At 30.3% G+C, this 15,384-nt stretch overlaps 2 protein-coding genes across 4 annotated transcripts in view; both read right to left on the reverse strand.

The window, feature by feature from the left end:
- The window catches only part of LOC114121247 (transmembrane channel-like protein), a 77,124-nt gene extending 73,095 nt beyond the window's left edge, over nucleotides 1–4,029 (reverse strand). Inside the window, exon 1 of the mRNA XM_050203345.1 lies at nucleotides 3,694–4,029. Coding sequence (XP_050059302.1) covers nucleotides 3,694–3,828 — 135 coding nt within the window. The 5' untranslated portion in view covers nucleotides 3,829–4,029. The remainder of the gene's footprint in view (nucleotides 1–3,693) is intronic.
- A 6,979-nt stretch (nucleotides 4,030–11,008) lies between these two features.
- The window catches only part of LOC114121248 (carboxyl-terminal PDZ ligand of neuronal nitric oxide synthase protein), a 55,480-nt gene continuing 51,104 nt past the window's right edge, over nucleotides 11,009–15,384 (reverse strand). For all 3 annotated transcript variants that reach the window (XM_027983490.2, XM_027983492.2, XM_027983491.2), the window contains 2 exons: nucleotides 14,098–14,220; nucleotides 11,009–13,453 (listed from right to left, as the gene is read on the reverse strand). In XM_027983490.2, coding sequence (XP_027839291.2) covers nucleotides 12,692–13,453; nucleotides 14,098–14,220 — 885 coding nt within the window. In that variant the 3' untranslated portion in view covers nucleotides 11,009–12,691. The remainder of the gene's footprint in view (nucleotides 13,454–14,097; nucleotides 14,221–15,384) is intronic.

Genomic DNA, 15,384 nt, shown 5'->3' on the forward strand with positions numbered 1-15,384 from the left:
AAAATTCTAGCACATTTTCATGATTTTTACTGCATACTATATGGCATATTTCGATATTTTTTAGTGCATAAAAATCCGAGTTCTAGTCATGAGTAGATGTTTCATATTACTACAGTTTTTTCGGGTGGTTCAGGTAACAGCGACTTTCTACCACTATCTGACAGATTTGGGCTAACCAAACCATGTCTGGTTAATCATTATTGTATATTTTGTAATACTTCTATACCTTAATTATGGAGAAATGGATTGATTGCTAAGGCTGTGTATTTACACACTGTTATTTCCAATTATGAATACGATACGAGTAGTTAATATGGTCTATTTAATTTGAATATCCTATTCGAGAATTATTTTTATAACATTAGGTACATACAAATTAGATGCGTATTAAATTTTAACATCGTTATAGAGTATAGAAAAAACATGAAAGCGATACAGCTGTTATTTACGTCCGTGGATCGACAACAGTCTCGGAATATAGATTTGACGTTTCAGTCACTGTAAACGATTTTTTTTTTTTTTAAATAAACGCAAAGTATTAACCTAAACACTTTTCCGAACAAACGACATTTTTAGGTGATTTCTATCGCCTAGCAACGCTCAGCTCAGCGATATTCAATTCTCGACTCGTAACGCATCAGACACCTTCGTCGCCGGATAGGTATGAACAGAAAGGTACGTGGCAATTATTAAGTATTATAGTGACGTAGGTACCGTAAGTCACAATCGTTTGTCGCTTCTCTTCGCAACAACTTGACGTGCTCGCGAGTCGCGTGATGCGATTTTTGGCGGCGGCGTTAGCGTTCGCCGTCCTCGTCGTTGTCGACGAGACGCGCGCGGCTCCCGTTTCGTCGACAGGCCGCCGTGAAGCGTCGAACGGCTGCGGCTGCACCGACGTGCTGACGGCCGTCAACCAGTTCGAGTCGGCCGTACGGTCCGCGACGGCGGTGACAAACCGACCGTTCGTCGGACCGTCGTCGGAGCAAAATACTGCGATCGACCCGGACGGAGGACGGCGAAACATCGCGAATGCGGCTATGGCGGCGACGTCATCTCAGCGGCCGCCGACGGACATGAAAAACGACAGATCGTCCGGCGGCATCGGAAAAATGATGCGCCGAGCCATCGGAAAGTTCAAACACGACTCCGGTCACCGGACGTCGATCGTGCCCACATCGGTCAACGGCGTATTCACTGCTCCACCGAACCGCCGTCTCGTTCAATGATCGATATTTGTTGTGTATTTTTTTCCCCCCATTAAATTAAATTTCTTTACGCATACGCGTGCCGTTTAATAAAATGTATAATACTCACTACTCCTTAGTAGTCCTATAAGTACACTTGTATTTACAAAATATCAAATACGTAATACCATTGATTATATAGAATCTATTCTACGTAATATTTTCGTGTGCTTTTTTTATTACTTATTTTAATTTATTAAAATTTTATTATATGCCTATAATTATTTTTTAAGTAAAAAAATATTATTATTAAGCAACATTGCAAAATTCAAACTCACGATCGTAAATAGTTACTTACAAACTATTTTTTCTCCATTTATTATGCTACAATACATTATTTTTTTCCGATAATGATATATAATGCGCGTAATGTTGGTAAGTGCCGTGAATACGTTTATATAGGTACTACTTGATTGATCGGCTCGAGATTCGAGATATGACTACGGAGCGCGACAGATTCGCAAAGTTTTTGTAAGTGAATAAAAAATGTGCCATTTAACATAATATTATTTATTATTATTACTATGTATTTAGCATTATTTATTAAATAATATTTAAAGGAAAACTAAGTCCCCGCTCTGTTATATTATATAGTATATATTAAGTGTCGAGTGAGTCGCATACATTATGGGTGTGTTAAATTTGAATTCAATGATACATCGTAATCTGTTGTATTTTATACGAAAAACGATTTTGAGCGGTAACGGTCTATTAGCCTATAATATATTTATATTTATTAGAATTAAAGCCAGTCAGCTTTTTACAAAATTGAAAATAGTACATAGGTCATAGAGTCAAACACAAGATATTATTAAGTTGAAAATGTTGCTTACATGTTATAGGATTAATTTAAATAACTATAAGGTTAAGAATAATAAAGATAACTTAATGACAAATAAGAAACATTTCTAACTACAAAATAACTTGTATTTGAAGTTTTTATATAAATTCTAAATTTAAATACTTTTAAAAATATATTGTGACTAGAAATTGTCGATATTTTTTAATATTGAAATTAACCACTAATATTAGGAATTTTTATTATGTTATAAAGCATTTTTACTCATTCATATATTTTTATTGAAATTTATTAATTTATAAAAAAAAAAAACTACAAAAAAAATTTCAATTATTGTCTATTAGTTTTTCTCAAAAAAAGACTAAATAGTAAATATATTTGAAAGTTATACCATATATGTATACAATGATAAAATTATAATATAAATATTTATTGAAAATGAAAAATTTCTTTGGTAATTTGTTTTTGAATTATAGCAAAATAAACAACAATTTTTAGTTTTGTCCTCTTAAAAACTATATTAAACTAAATCCAATTTTCTATCTAAAATCACCCGCAAAGTTGAAAATTGAATCATTCTATAAATAACTTAATAACTTATAGTGTAATAAATTACTTTAGTAATAATAATAATAATAATAAAAAATCATCATTGTAATTTAAAAATAATAGTTCATTGTTTACTCCTTTTAGTTTTTCTCAGTTTACTAACCGAAATTGGCACATTGAATATTTGAAACTCAACATTTATTAAAAAACTTTTTTTAATTGGCTTTTATAGCATTAAATGCCTGCCATTATGATCATGAAAACTACCTAGTCGTTTAAATAAACAATGATAATTAATTTCCAGTTAATTCAAGCCTTTTAATTGAAAATGAATTCCATAAAGGCTTTTTCCTAATTAAAATCACGTGTTTAAATAATTAATATTAATAAAATTAATTAATTGTTAAGCATTAACGATTTTTTTCTAAAATTTCACTTAACCTTAACAAAATAAAAAACTAATAACAATTGGGTAACAAATGATCAAATTATTCATGAAAAGTAGAATTTTAATTCTATAATATAATATTGACTTTAAATTGTGTTTATTTATTGTATCATACGTATTACTGACACATAACATTATTATAATAGATTTAACCTTTATTAATTATTCACCTAAAGACATATTTTACTTTAAACAAAATATTTTAATTTGGTTTTTAATATTTTATAATATGTCGGGTGCCACTTTAAAGACATAAATTATAATAGATACTGGAGAGATGTGTAATAATGCATCCTAGTATATATTTCAAATCAATTTTACGCCAAGTAAAATTTTAAAATAAATTTTATGAAATTTGTTCTACCAATATTGGGTGATCTGGATTTAAATACTTAACATGTTATACTTTATCTATATCATTTAAAATAATATATTATTTAATATAAAGACACATCATAAGTCATAACCATTGTGACCACCCGCCCATACACATTTAAAACGGACAAATACCTATTGTACGAAACAGTAGTGTAAAATGATATTGATATTTACGACATTTACGTACTCAGCAGATTATAACAATATTAATACAACAATTTATTGACAGAATAAAATTTATCGTATGTCACTTCCGATGAAAATGACGTACCTACCTGTGGCGATAAAACACTTCTATCCGTTGTCGTCCTGTAAGTCAACGGCTCGCCGTCTGCTCTGACCGAATGGTCCCAGCTGACGGTCCGGCTACGTCTACGTGTCTGTTTTTCCGATACTTGGTGAGAGTCCATAACGATATATGTGTATATAATATAATATTATATTATGATGGTGATTTTTATAATATTATAACGACGTGCGGGACGTATACGAGTTTCTTTACGAGTGTGCCTGTTACGCGATTTTGATTAAACCTCCTGGTTATGATATTAAACAACTATATCTATAAATTATCGTCACCGTCGCGCAAATACATTAACCCTACTGTTTAATATGGGGTACTTAAGTTAATTAAAATGATTAAAAAAAAATAAAATAACCACATAGAAATAATACGTCAACCGCTCGGGGTTGGACAAAAAACCGGAATATTTCAACCAGGGTGTCGGAACTGCCCCGATGTTTAATTACGCTAAAACATTTGTGTGTGCGTACTATATATTATAAGCATATAATGTGTATGTTTGTGTATATTAGTATATTATATACAGTGTGATTCACTAAAAATGCTTATCCCTATTTCTCATTTGATCCAAAATTAATTAGTTCAAATTATTATTTTTTTTAATTTTTAAGACCATATTTTCACGATTTTATATAGTACTTAAAAAGTGTCCTGTCACGATACAAATTTCTGTTTTTAAAATGAAAACCCCTCTTATCGCCTTTTTATTGTAAATTATTTAATTGATAATTTATTTTGAAAATGCTAATATAACTACCTAATTCAAAATTCAATCTATAGTTATTCCAAAGTAGGAACCGACCGATAAGAAACACTACTGTCACAGAAGTAATGTTTTCAATAATAATGTATGAAAGTGCAAATTTTAATGTCCCCGTATGGATGTGCAATTGACGGCCCGCGCATAACTTTTTTTTCTGGCCCTTGCTACATTTTCAAACTAACAAATTCACAATTATCTAGGTATAAATATATATAATATATGATAGTATAAATATGGAAGTTTTACATTTTATTGTCCTTTGTTTTCTATGCTCTCTAGCCCACTATATTTTAAAAGTTATAAACATTGGCCTTCTAGTAACTTTAAATTGTCCATCCCTGAAATAAAGCGTAAGTAACATAGTCACTGAGAAAACAAAGCAGATATAATTTTACTAAAATAATTATATTATTAAGATATATTTTATTTCAGATTTTTAGACATGACATAGTTTTTATTTATAATTATATTTAAACCATAATTTATATTTATCGTAACATTAATAATAATATTATATAAGTTTGCTGGTAGCTTATAACTAGAAAACTATATGGTAAAATTTTGATTTTGATACATCAAAATGTTCAAAAATATGTCCGTTATATATTTTACAGTAGAAAAAATGATCATCATTTTAATAACAAAAGTTTTTTATCTCCACCTAATGTTTCTTAATACAAGTAGTAAAAAAAATCTTAAGAACATAAAAATGTAAGTATACTTTAAAAATCCAAAATTTAAATGTTGCATAACTGCATTATTTAAGAGAAGAAAAAAGGGATAAGCGTGTTTGAATGAATCACACTGTATGAATACATGAACGATTGTGACTAATACTGAGGAAAACATGATGCTCGCGTGTAAAACACTTTCGTTCACACCTCAATAATTATTTGCGTAGACTATAACGATTTCGTTTATATATAATGCAATATGAGTACCTATAGTACCTACCAATGTCGTTATTGCAATTTCATAACATTATCATGCTCATTACATTATTGGTTTGATATGGAAAATTATATGGCTTTATCTATATGTTTTCCCCCGTTTTACCGTAATAATTCACACTATATATTATATCATACCTATAATAAATATATATCACCTTTTAAACGTCACTATTTTATTACGAATTTTACGAGTAAATGATTTTATGACGTCGTGGTTTTATAACTTCGAGTATTTACCACATTTATTAGGTGTACTTTGTTTTTCCAATATTAGTCGTACGATTCTATTGTTTGTATACACGGGCAAACGTTAAGATAATATTAGCTTACGAAAAAATAACCCACGCCCTCGACTAACCTGAAATATCGATATTTGACAAAGTCTGTTTGCTGTTGACAATTTATGTTTAGTAATTGTAGTCCTTTTATGAGAGAACCTTTTTATTTAAAGAGTATATTAATGTTCCAACGAATTACGTCATAGTTTGGTTTTAATAGATTAGAACAAGAAATCTAATATTAACATTTTAAACTGTTTCTATACATTATAGATATTAATCGTCTACATAAGTATAAAATATATTATATTTTATTTATAGAAATTTTTTATTTTTATTTTGACAAAATAAAATAAATATTAATATTATATTGAGTTTTTATTGTAATCATTTATATATAGAATAGTCAAGTTAAATTTTTATATTTATCAAAATTCGTAACATCAATTAATTTATGTTATAAAAAATAATTAAAACAATATAAGTGTAAACTATTAAAATAATGCAATTTCTAATGCAAATTAGACTCAGAGTATTTACATTTAATGCCATACGATGCTACACGAGTGTATAAAAAACGACGTAAACAGACCACAATTTCCATAATACCTAGATATATTATACAAACAAAACCAAATATTGTTTTAAACAGATACAACAATTCTATAGATAGGTAAAAAGAGAGTAGGGACAATAAATCTCTATACATACCTAAATATTTTACATAACAAAAACTATTAAATTTCAAAATTATACTGTTTGTTTTTACAAATAAATTTAATAAATATCTATTTCATCTTTTGCAGTATTTCAATAAATAAAAAAATAAATCTCTTGCTTATATATATAATCTATACATATACGACAACAAATTCAGGTAAAATTTGTATCTTTTGAGTAATTATTTAGTATTTACTGTAGATACTTACCTTATGATTAATTTAATGGATGGACAACGTACAAAATAAAGTAAAAGTCATAGAAAAACTTTTTTATTTTTAATTTATTTAAATTATTATTATTTATATATTGATCAATTAAAAAAATGTTTTGTATATTTTGAGGACATTTTTTAAGAACTTACAGGTTTTTTCCACAAAAATTACGATTTCTATAAAACATTAACTATAATGAGAACTTGAAACAAACTATCTGGCATTAATTCGTTGTTATTTTTATAGCAGAGCTATCAAAAAAGAACAGATGAATAAAATCTAACATAGAGTCTATATTTTTTTATCAAAATGTATACGTGTTTTATTAAGTAAGTAGCTAAAATCAAAGCGTGACTATGGTTAAATGTTACTTCAGAGACAAAAAAAACTTTTACAAGTATACACCAATATACGTATATGTATACCAGTATATCAGTATATATACCAATAAAAATAAACTATCTCTGAACCAACAAAATAAATATGAAAAAGAAAAGTAAAACTTGTATTCACGCAATAACTTTTTTTTGTTTTATAATTTATTAAAAGAATTATTTTAGACTCATAAAACATGTGGTTCAGATAACAGCTTAGTTTTAAGAACTCTAGAGTAGAAAATAGTGTCAACGTTATCAATATAATAATTATATTATATTGATGTATTCAGACTAGTTATATTAGTGTTCTTAAAGATTAGAATTTGATGACTGATAAGAGTGTACCTATTGTGAAAAGCGATTACTAATACGAGTAATATAGTATTCTACAGTTTTCGAACGATCAAAAATATTTACAACAATGTATCAACGATCAACCAAAAAATAAAACTAAAAACAAAAATACAAATAAAAACAAATATAAATAAGACTTATCTAAACATATATGATTCATGAATCGTACAATTTAAAAACTAAAATATTTTGTGTTTTAAAAATGTATTATAATTTGTAATGCCATCTCTTAAGCTATTAAACTCAATTTATTCTAGAAAATGTTTCCATATCTTTTGGAAATGTCTCTGGAAATTAGGCTCTGATTATCATTATTTTATATTATATCATTAAGAGGCGATGACTGTAGCAGACTAGCAGAAGCAGAAGTCTTTCAGTAGTTTTAAGCTGGGGAATTTACTAAAAACATGGAAAAATAAAAACCAGGCCAAGAACGATTAATTCACTTGCTCTTCTATCGATTAAAAACACATTGGCTTCAAAAATACATTTGACGATGATGTCATTATAACTGTGTTTCCTGTACTTAAATCACATAAAATAAAATTTTAAATTACTTAAAAATCACTTAACGTTTAAGGTCAAATCACTAAAAAAAAAAAAATAATTAACAAATAATTTTTGTAATAATTATTACAATATATTTTGTTTTTTTTTTTCATGAAAATTCATAAATTGTATTATGATAATAATAAATAAGAAAAAAATATAATAGAGACAGATATTAATAATGTTAAATAGATATTTATTAATTATTATAATATAATTGTTTATTTTATTTTATCTTATATAACATTCATCAATATATATATGTTTTAACATAATAATAAACTGTTGTTTATAGTAAAAACAAGTACATTTTTCATAAAATAAAAAATATTAAGCTACCACTAAGTATTTTCAGATAGATTTAAATTTACATTGAGTGTTTTTATTTCTCATGTGTTCGTAGTATATCTTTTCTAAATGTCTTCGCAGCCAATAAAAAAAAATAGCTCGAAAACGTAAACATTTGCAAGACAACTGTCGATAAGTTGCACGGAGAAAAAATAACTTTTCTGAAAATATTGATACTGTGCTTTGAAGCGTAACATGAACAAATATATATGTATTGTATACTGAAGGATTGCTACGAATTGTTTTGTCTGAACAAAGAAAACCAAAATGTTATTCATCCGAACAAATAAAAAATGTCCCGTATGTTGTTATTTTACTTTTGTAAATAAACCTTACATTTTCTTATACTTAAATAGCACTGAATACCCAACGGTAAACACTAATGTTATTATCCATCCCAACTTAGTCCAATTACTTTAGCAAATGTTTAATGATTTATATGGTACATTAGTGAAATATTATTTTCAATAGGAAAACTTGAATGACAATCAAATGAAAATTGCTCAAAAAGGACATTTTCCTTAATTGACAAGAGGTTCAGTTATAGCAAATTATTTAGGTATTTGTGGGCGTTTACATGTATATCATTTAGGGACGTTAGTTATGGCAAAAATGGTCGAAATTCCTTTACAAACTTAATATACAAGTATGGAAAAATTGAATGGAATCCTTGACCTAATAATTATTTGATAGCAGTTAATTATATATATATATTTGTATTTGTACTTGTATTTGTACGTATATACTTAAATTTTAAATGTACAAACATGATAATGGCATTTCACTAATTCTAACATAAAGAGAAAAAACCGAATTAAAATAATTACATCATCATTTAGATTAAATCTAGTAAATGATACCAAGGAAAAAAATGCGTTTTTCACAAAAATATAAACATTGACGAACATTTTTCATTTACACATCAATAAATAATAATAACGAAGCATAATAAACGTTTTAAGCATAATAACTTTTGTTGTTTATTCATTATATAATTTAACACAATTATAATACACTTATTTTTTTATACATGAGTATATTATCAACATGACATACGATTTCAACTTTTAAGCTTGGTGCTCTACAAATGTTTGTTTTCTATTAATGTGAAAACAACAGTAAAGCAACCTACTCTCCGCGACACTAATTCCAACTACATATTAATTAACGTTTATTAATTAATATTAATTGTTCAATCGCGTTTTGGTTATAAATTATAATTGAATAATAAATTGTTAAAAATTAAATAGTTAGGAGTAAAAACAATAAAAAACATATAAGATAAAAAAAAAATAATAATAATACGTTAAATAGGGTAAAAAATATATTATAGTATTAACCATCATGTTTATGTACGATTTGCTCGGATAGCCACAAGTAGTCAACTACAAAATATTATAATATAGTAGTAAATAATCTTGGATAGATTTTTAAAATTATCGTTTGAAATTGAATTTTCCCTGGAGGATTGATAGGAATTAAAAACCCTTTTTTTGAGAAAATTAAGTAGGACTAGTGAATGTCATGAGCGGTTTTCTTTTAAGAAAAGAATGTTTAATATACATAAAAAAATGAATCAAGGAAATTATCCTGTTCTAAACACTTATTTGAAATCAACAGGTTACGGATTCCAAACATAGATGGTCTTCACTTTAGCGCCGTTGTGCGATAATATTGGCTGTCTCGCTATTTAGATGAACGATCATTAAACATCTAAATCAAATCGAGAGCTCAACTGTCAAAATGTGGTAACTCTCCGGAGCTTTAAGCTAAGGTTGGACCGTCTTTTAGGCTTGTTCTTTTGCAAAAGGCTGTCGGTGGACTGGTAGTCGTCCAACGGGTAGTCCACGAACCCACTCTCCGGTCTGAACAACGGTAACGCATCAGAATCAGGTTGCAACTCGAACCATCGAGATAACTTGGAACCGGGGCTCAACTGTATGGAAAAACAAAAATAAACCAAATAAATAAATATATATTATACTAAGAAATATATGTTAAAGTATACGATTATACAAGGAAACAACCATGTTTCAATGTAAAGCACGATACACGAAAATTGCGTATGATTTGTGTATTAAGGGACCTATAATACTCGCGGGCTATACTCAACGCATGTTACAAAGTTTGTTTTTAAATTGTACGCAATGTAAGGTATTTTTAAAATAAAAAAATTCACATTGCACACAACAGTGGGGGGAATAGTAGGTGTGCGTATGCGTAAAATAAAAACATGAATAAGCATATACTTCGAAATAACCGAGTCATTTGATTTCTATCGACTAGAACGTATAGAAACCATAAAATGCCAATGAATGGCTTCAAAATCAATATTATACGATATGGCTGTTTAATGAGATAACAATAATGGAAAAATACAATTATGTGTTTATACACACTTATTATAGGATGAGTGATATTTAATTAAATACAGTTTTAGCTTTTTTGAAAACCAAAAATGCTAAGTTTGAAAATTAGGAATTGATTTTTTTTAATAAAACACACACACAACTCTATTTATATTTATGAGCTTACCTCAAGCTAAATAAACATTATAAAATTAAAAAGGTAACTGGAAAGCTCTCCACAGTCAAACATATATCTATTTGTACCTTTATGTTTTCATTTAAAAATGTTTATACAAAGTGCAATTCAAATAAAAAAAACTAGGCATATGATATGAATACATCATATTTTATGGATTTAAATTAAAAAAAAAAATACAACAATACAAATATTAAATTTATTTAAAAAATAATGTACTCTTCATTTCATATTCATAATCATATACATGGCTTAACATAGGTAATAACAACAATACAATTCCATTAAGATTAAAACATTAATAAAATAGTCAGTCTGTCGTAGAGTGCATATGACTTTATTTCGTTTTTTAGTTCGTACTTCGTACAAACATTGACGACACGTCATATTATACCAATAATATTATAAAACGGTCGAATACTGTCAACTGGTGAAAAAAACATTGTTGAAGTATATTTCTTAAAATACCATACATTACAGTTACCAAACTTAGTTTACCTCATTTGCAGTTATTATTCTCGATTTCGTTCTATATGTAAGATGTAAGTAAATATGCCATATATTATATATAGTATATTATTATAACGCTATGATATTAAATATCGATCGACTCGAATTTGTCGATAAGTATTCGTATAAGGCATAAAAAAATTATGGAAATGGATACTGATCAGAACCCAGACGTCCCAAAGTAATATTATAATATAGGTAATGAGTGTAGTAAAATAAAATTTTATAATTTCAACATAACATAACCAAAACAAACAATTGATAATTCATTTTTGTATCAAAATATTTTTTTTATTTTATGTTATATTATAAAAATTCAACAGTCACGAATTGGCGGTAGGCATAGCGGGAAATAGTAATAATAATATATTATGATACATAACAAAAACATAATATCGGTTTTATCGGAATAATAGTAATAATAATAATAATAATATGATATCGTCGACGACATAACAAAACGCTTTCGCGACCAGATAAATATTATATTATAAAGTTGCATTTGATGTCTTATGACCGTAATAATAATAATAATAATAATATTAGTGTATTATTATACCGTCCAGCGAAAATCGAAATTCCCGATATTCCGTTCACATTATACATATTATATTATGTAAAATTTTAACATATACATACATAAATATATTATACATAGAAATATAAATATATATAAATATATACACATGTAGAGTGATTTATTTATCATTGATCATTCATTATTTCAAAATAAATTTTTTTTTATTAAAAAATCTTTTTTTTTTTAATTTTTGTACGATAGTGTCCATTTCATATACCAAAGCAAAATATTATTCGGCGTATTTTTGTATCTAGAGATCAAAATGTTGGTCCATTACTCCGCTCGTCTAAACTTTAAGTACTAATATACTCATAATAAACTATTATTCGTCCAAAATTTGATTTTTATACACCGAAATACTACGAATAATATTCAGCTTCGGAGTATAAAATTCAAAACGGTATGTTATTGTACGTACAAAACTATAACGATAAAAAATAGTAAAAAATTTTTTTTTTCAACATTTTTGTCTTTTTATCACTCACAGTTGTGTAAAAGAAATATTTTCATAAACAGGTGAATTGTTTTTAAAATAATGAGTGGTTCGCGGCATAAAAGAATCACCTGGATGTACACGCATACACGCACATACACATAACCTCAATGCGGTTTTATTGCATTTTTGTATGCTTAAGAGTAGATGTGCATAATGTGTATATAATATGCACATGCATACGCACACACACACATATATATATATATATATATATATATTGTATTGCACTCGGCCGCGGTGAAAAAAACACATTTACAACGTGCACGGATTTCCCGGACGGATCTATTTAGTGGTGTGTCGGGCCCAGGTGGTCCTGTGCACTTGGCTCATCAGATTGCTCTTGTTGGGCACCTTTTCACTGGTCGACCTCGTTATCGGGCCGTTGCCCACCACGGACGCGGACTTTTTACCGGCCGCTCGGCTGGCACCACTGGTCGGCGACGACGACGACGACGACACCTTCAGCAACGACTTTTGCTGCTTGCCGGGCGGCGGCGGCGATAGCACCGTCGACGGTTCCGGCGGTTCCGGGTGGTGCGGCGACGGCGGTGACGGTTCGCCGGCGGTCCGGTCGTCGACCACCACCACCGTCACCTGCCGATCGTCCGACAGCGGTTTGATGATGCCGTCGTTTGTGGTGCCGCCGCAACAGTCGACGCCAGCCCGACTGGCCACCGGCGACGACGAGTACGACGACTGCGACAACGGCCTGCAGTTGATGTGCGTCGGCGACGTGGACTGTGACTGCTGGTGCGCGGATGGCGCGTACAGGTGCGGTTGGTACGCCGCGGGTCGCTGTTGTTGGTACGGGCCCGCGGCGGACGCGCTGTTCGCCGCTATCGTGCCGGTCAGCGACTGGAGCCGCTGCAATAGCTGCGCTTGAAACTGTTGGTCGACCGTCGGCGCGGGCTGACTGAAGTTGAAGTCAAAGTTCATGGGCATGTGGTACGCCGGGGCCCTGTGCCGGGGCGACGGCGGTGGCAATTCCGGCAGGTAGGACGCCGGTGCGGATGATGGTGTCGGCAAGTCGCACATCATGGGATGCTGTGGGTACGCACCAAACAATAAAAACAAAAATTACGACTTGTGACGCACGTCTGTGTAAAACTAATGATATAAATATAACAATATAACATAATAATATATTATGGTCTACGATTATAACTAATTTACAATGACAAAACACTAAACTATTATTATTAATAAAATGCGTTAAAATACAAAACTCAACGTACCGGGCGTCCAGGATATCCTGGGTAGGTATTTATTATATTTGTCAATTTATCGGAAAAACGGTTAAGTACGTCAAACGGTGTGTAGTAGTCAATCAGCTGCGTTAGAAAAAAAACATTGAACCGTGACGAAAAAACAACAGCAACAGCAACAAACAACAACAACAAAACATCTGCGTCGCGTTACAAAGAGTTTGCGCGTATTATATATAGGTAGGTAACTACAATTCACTAGAATATTAATATACTGTTAGTCGAAAGACGCGTGACTGCACGCGTTATATTACGTTATACACACCCACACAAATCATACGCACGCGCGTCCAAACATGTTAGTAGCGTCCAACTGCAAAAATGAATAATTATAACAGCGCCGATAACACGGCTAGGTACATTATCGGTTAACCGTGGCGGGGGACACGGACAAACATATCAATATCACGTGGGTGCACTTACCGGAGGAAGCGAATGGTGTTGCATTTCACTTCTGATCCTTTCCTGGTCGTGCAGCAACGACACCAACGAAGCGATGTGATCCAGCAGTTCCTTGTTGTGCACCAAAAGCTGGTGTGTCCTCGCCTGCGAAAAATAAAAACGCAAATCAAGTTACAGAGAGCGCTTTATATTTGTATTATTATTAGTAGAAGTAGTATTAGTAGAAGTGACGGCAGCACTGTTTTGACGAACAGAACTGAAAATTCCGAGCAATTGTAAACAACAGTGAACAAACGAAGTGAATGATACCTGACGTACGCGATTGGATCAACTAGACAAACTTACTACCATTGATGGGACAAGGGGAAGGTTTATACATTTACGCGGGTGACAAATTCAGATCGTGTGTAATACAGAGGTAGGATAGATGGTGCAGAACATACTTTCTTCATATGAAACCATTTAGAAAATAAATGTATGAAGCTGGAGCTGAATTAAATATCCGGAAGTTATGAATTGATGTAGAACAATACAATTCACTAATACTAGGCATCATATACGAATGAAAAGAATAGAGGTATAAGAGCCACTGTGAACGGCCATAAAACGCAACACTGAAGAAAACTATAGCAAGTCAGTTGGCTTGAAGAAACATTGACGAGTAGGAAGTAAACAAGCTAAGATACACTAAAATTACATAATAGGTAATCTTGAATTATTGAATGGTAAAATATTGTAAACAGTTGAAATTTATGTTAATAAACGATGATGGCTTGACGGAAATCAAAGCAAAGTTCTCGCACAGGTCGGTGATTTCACGATAAAATAATAATAATAAAGTAGTAGTAGTTGTATCATCGTTGAAGCGACGTATGGTCGACCACGTTGGCCGACGTCTAGTCGCGTTAATTATAGCACAGTTGGTTCACGCTAATAATGCATTATTATTATTATTATTATTATTATAGCCGAGACGAGACCGTCGTACGGAACTACAAATTAATGAATTTTCTCCACACTTCAGACTATAAACTGTACGTACCGTATGAGATTAATATTTGAATATTATATATACACACTAGAGATTTACCTAGCGGGTTTATGAATAGTACCTATTTGATTTCCCCGTGAACAATGAAAAGAGATGCGAGTAAATAATAAAATATTATTATTATCATTAAGGAAATAACAATCAAGATCAGCTATAAAATAATATAAACATTATAAGTACCTACCGCCACTGAAAAACGACATATTATTTTTTCCTAATGAGTTTTGCTTAGCATTACAATAATATTAGCTTGTATC

This window comes from Aphis gossypii, chromosome 3 (genome assembly GCF_020184175.1).
Source record: "Aphis gossypii isolate Hap1 chromosome 3, ASM2018417v2, whole genome shotgun sequence".
Classification (NCBI taxonomy): Eukaryota; Metazoa; Arthropoda; class Insecta; order Hemiptera; family Aphididae; genus Aphis; species Aphis gossypii.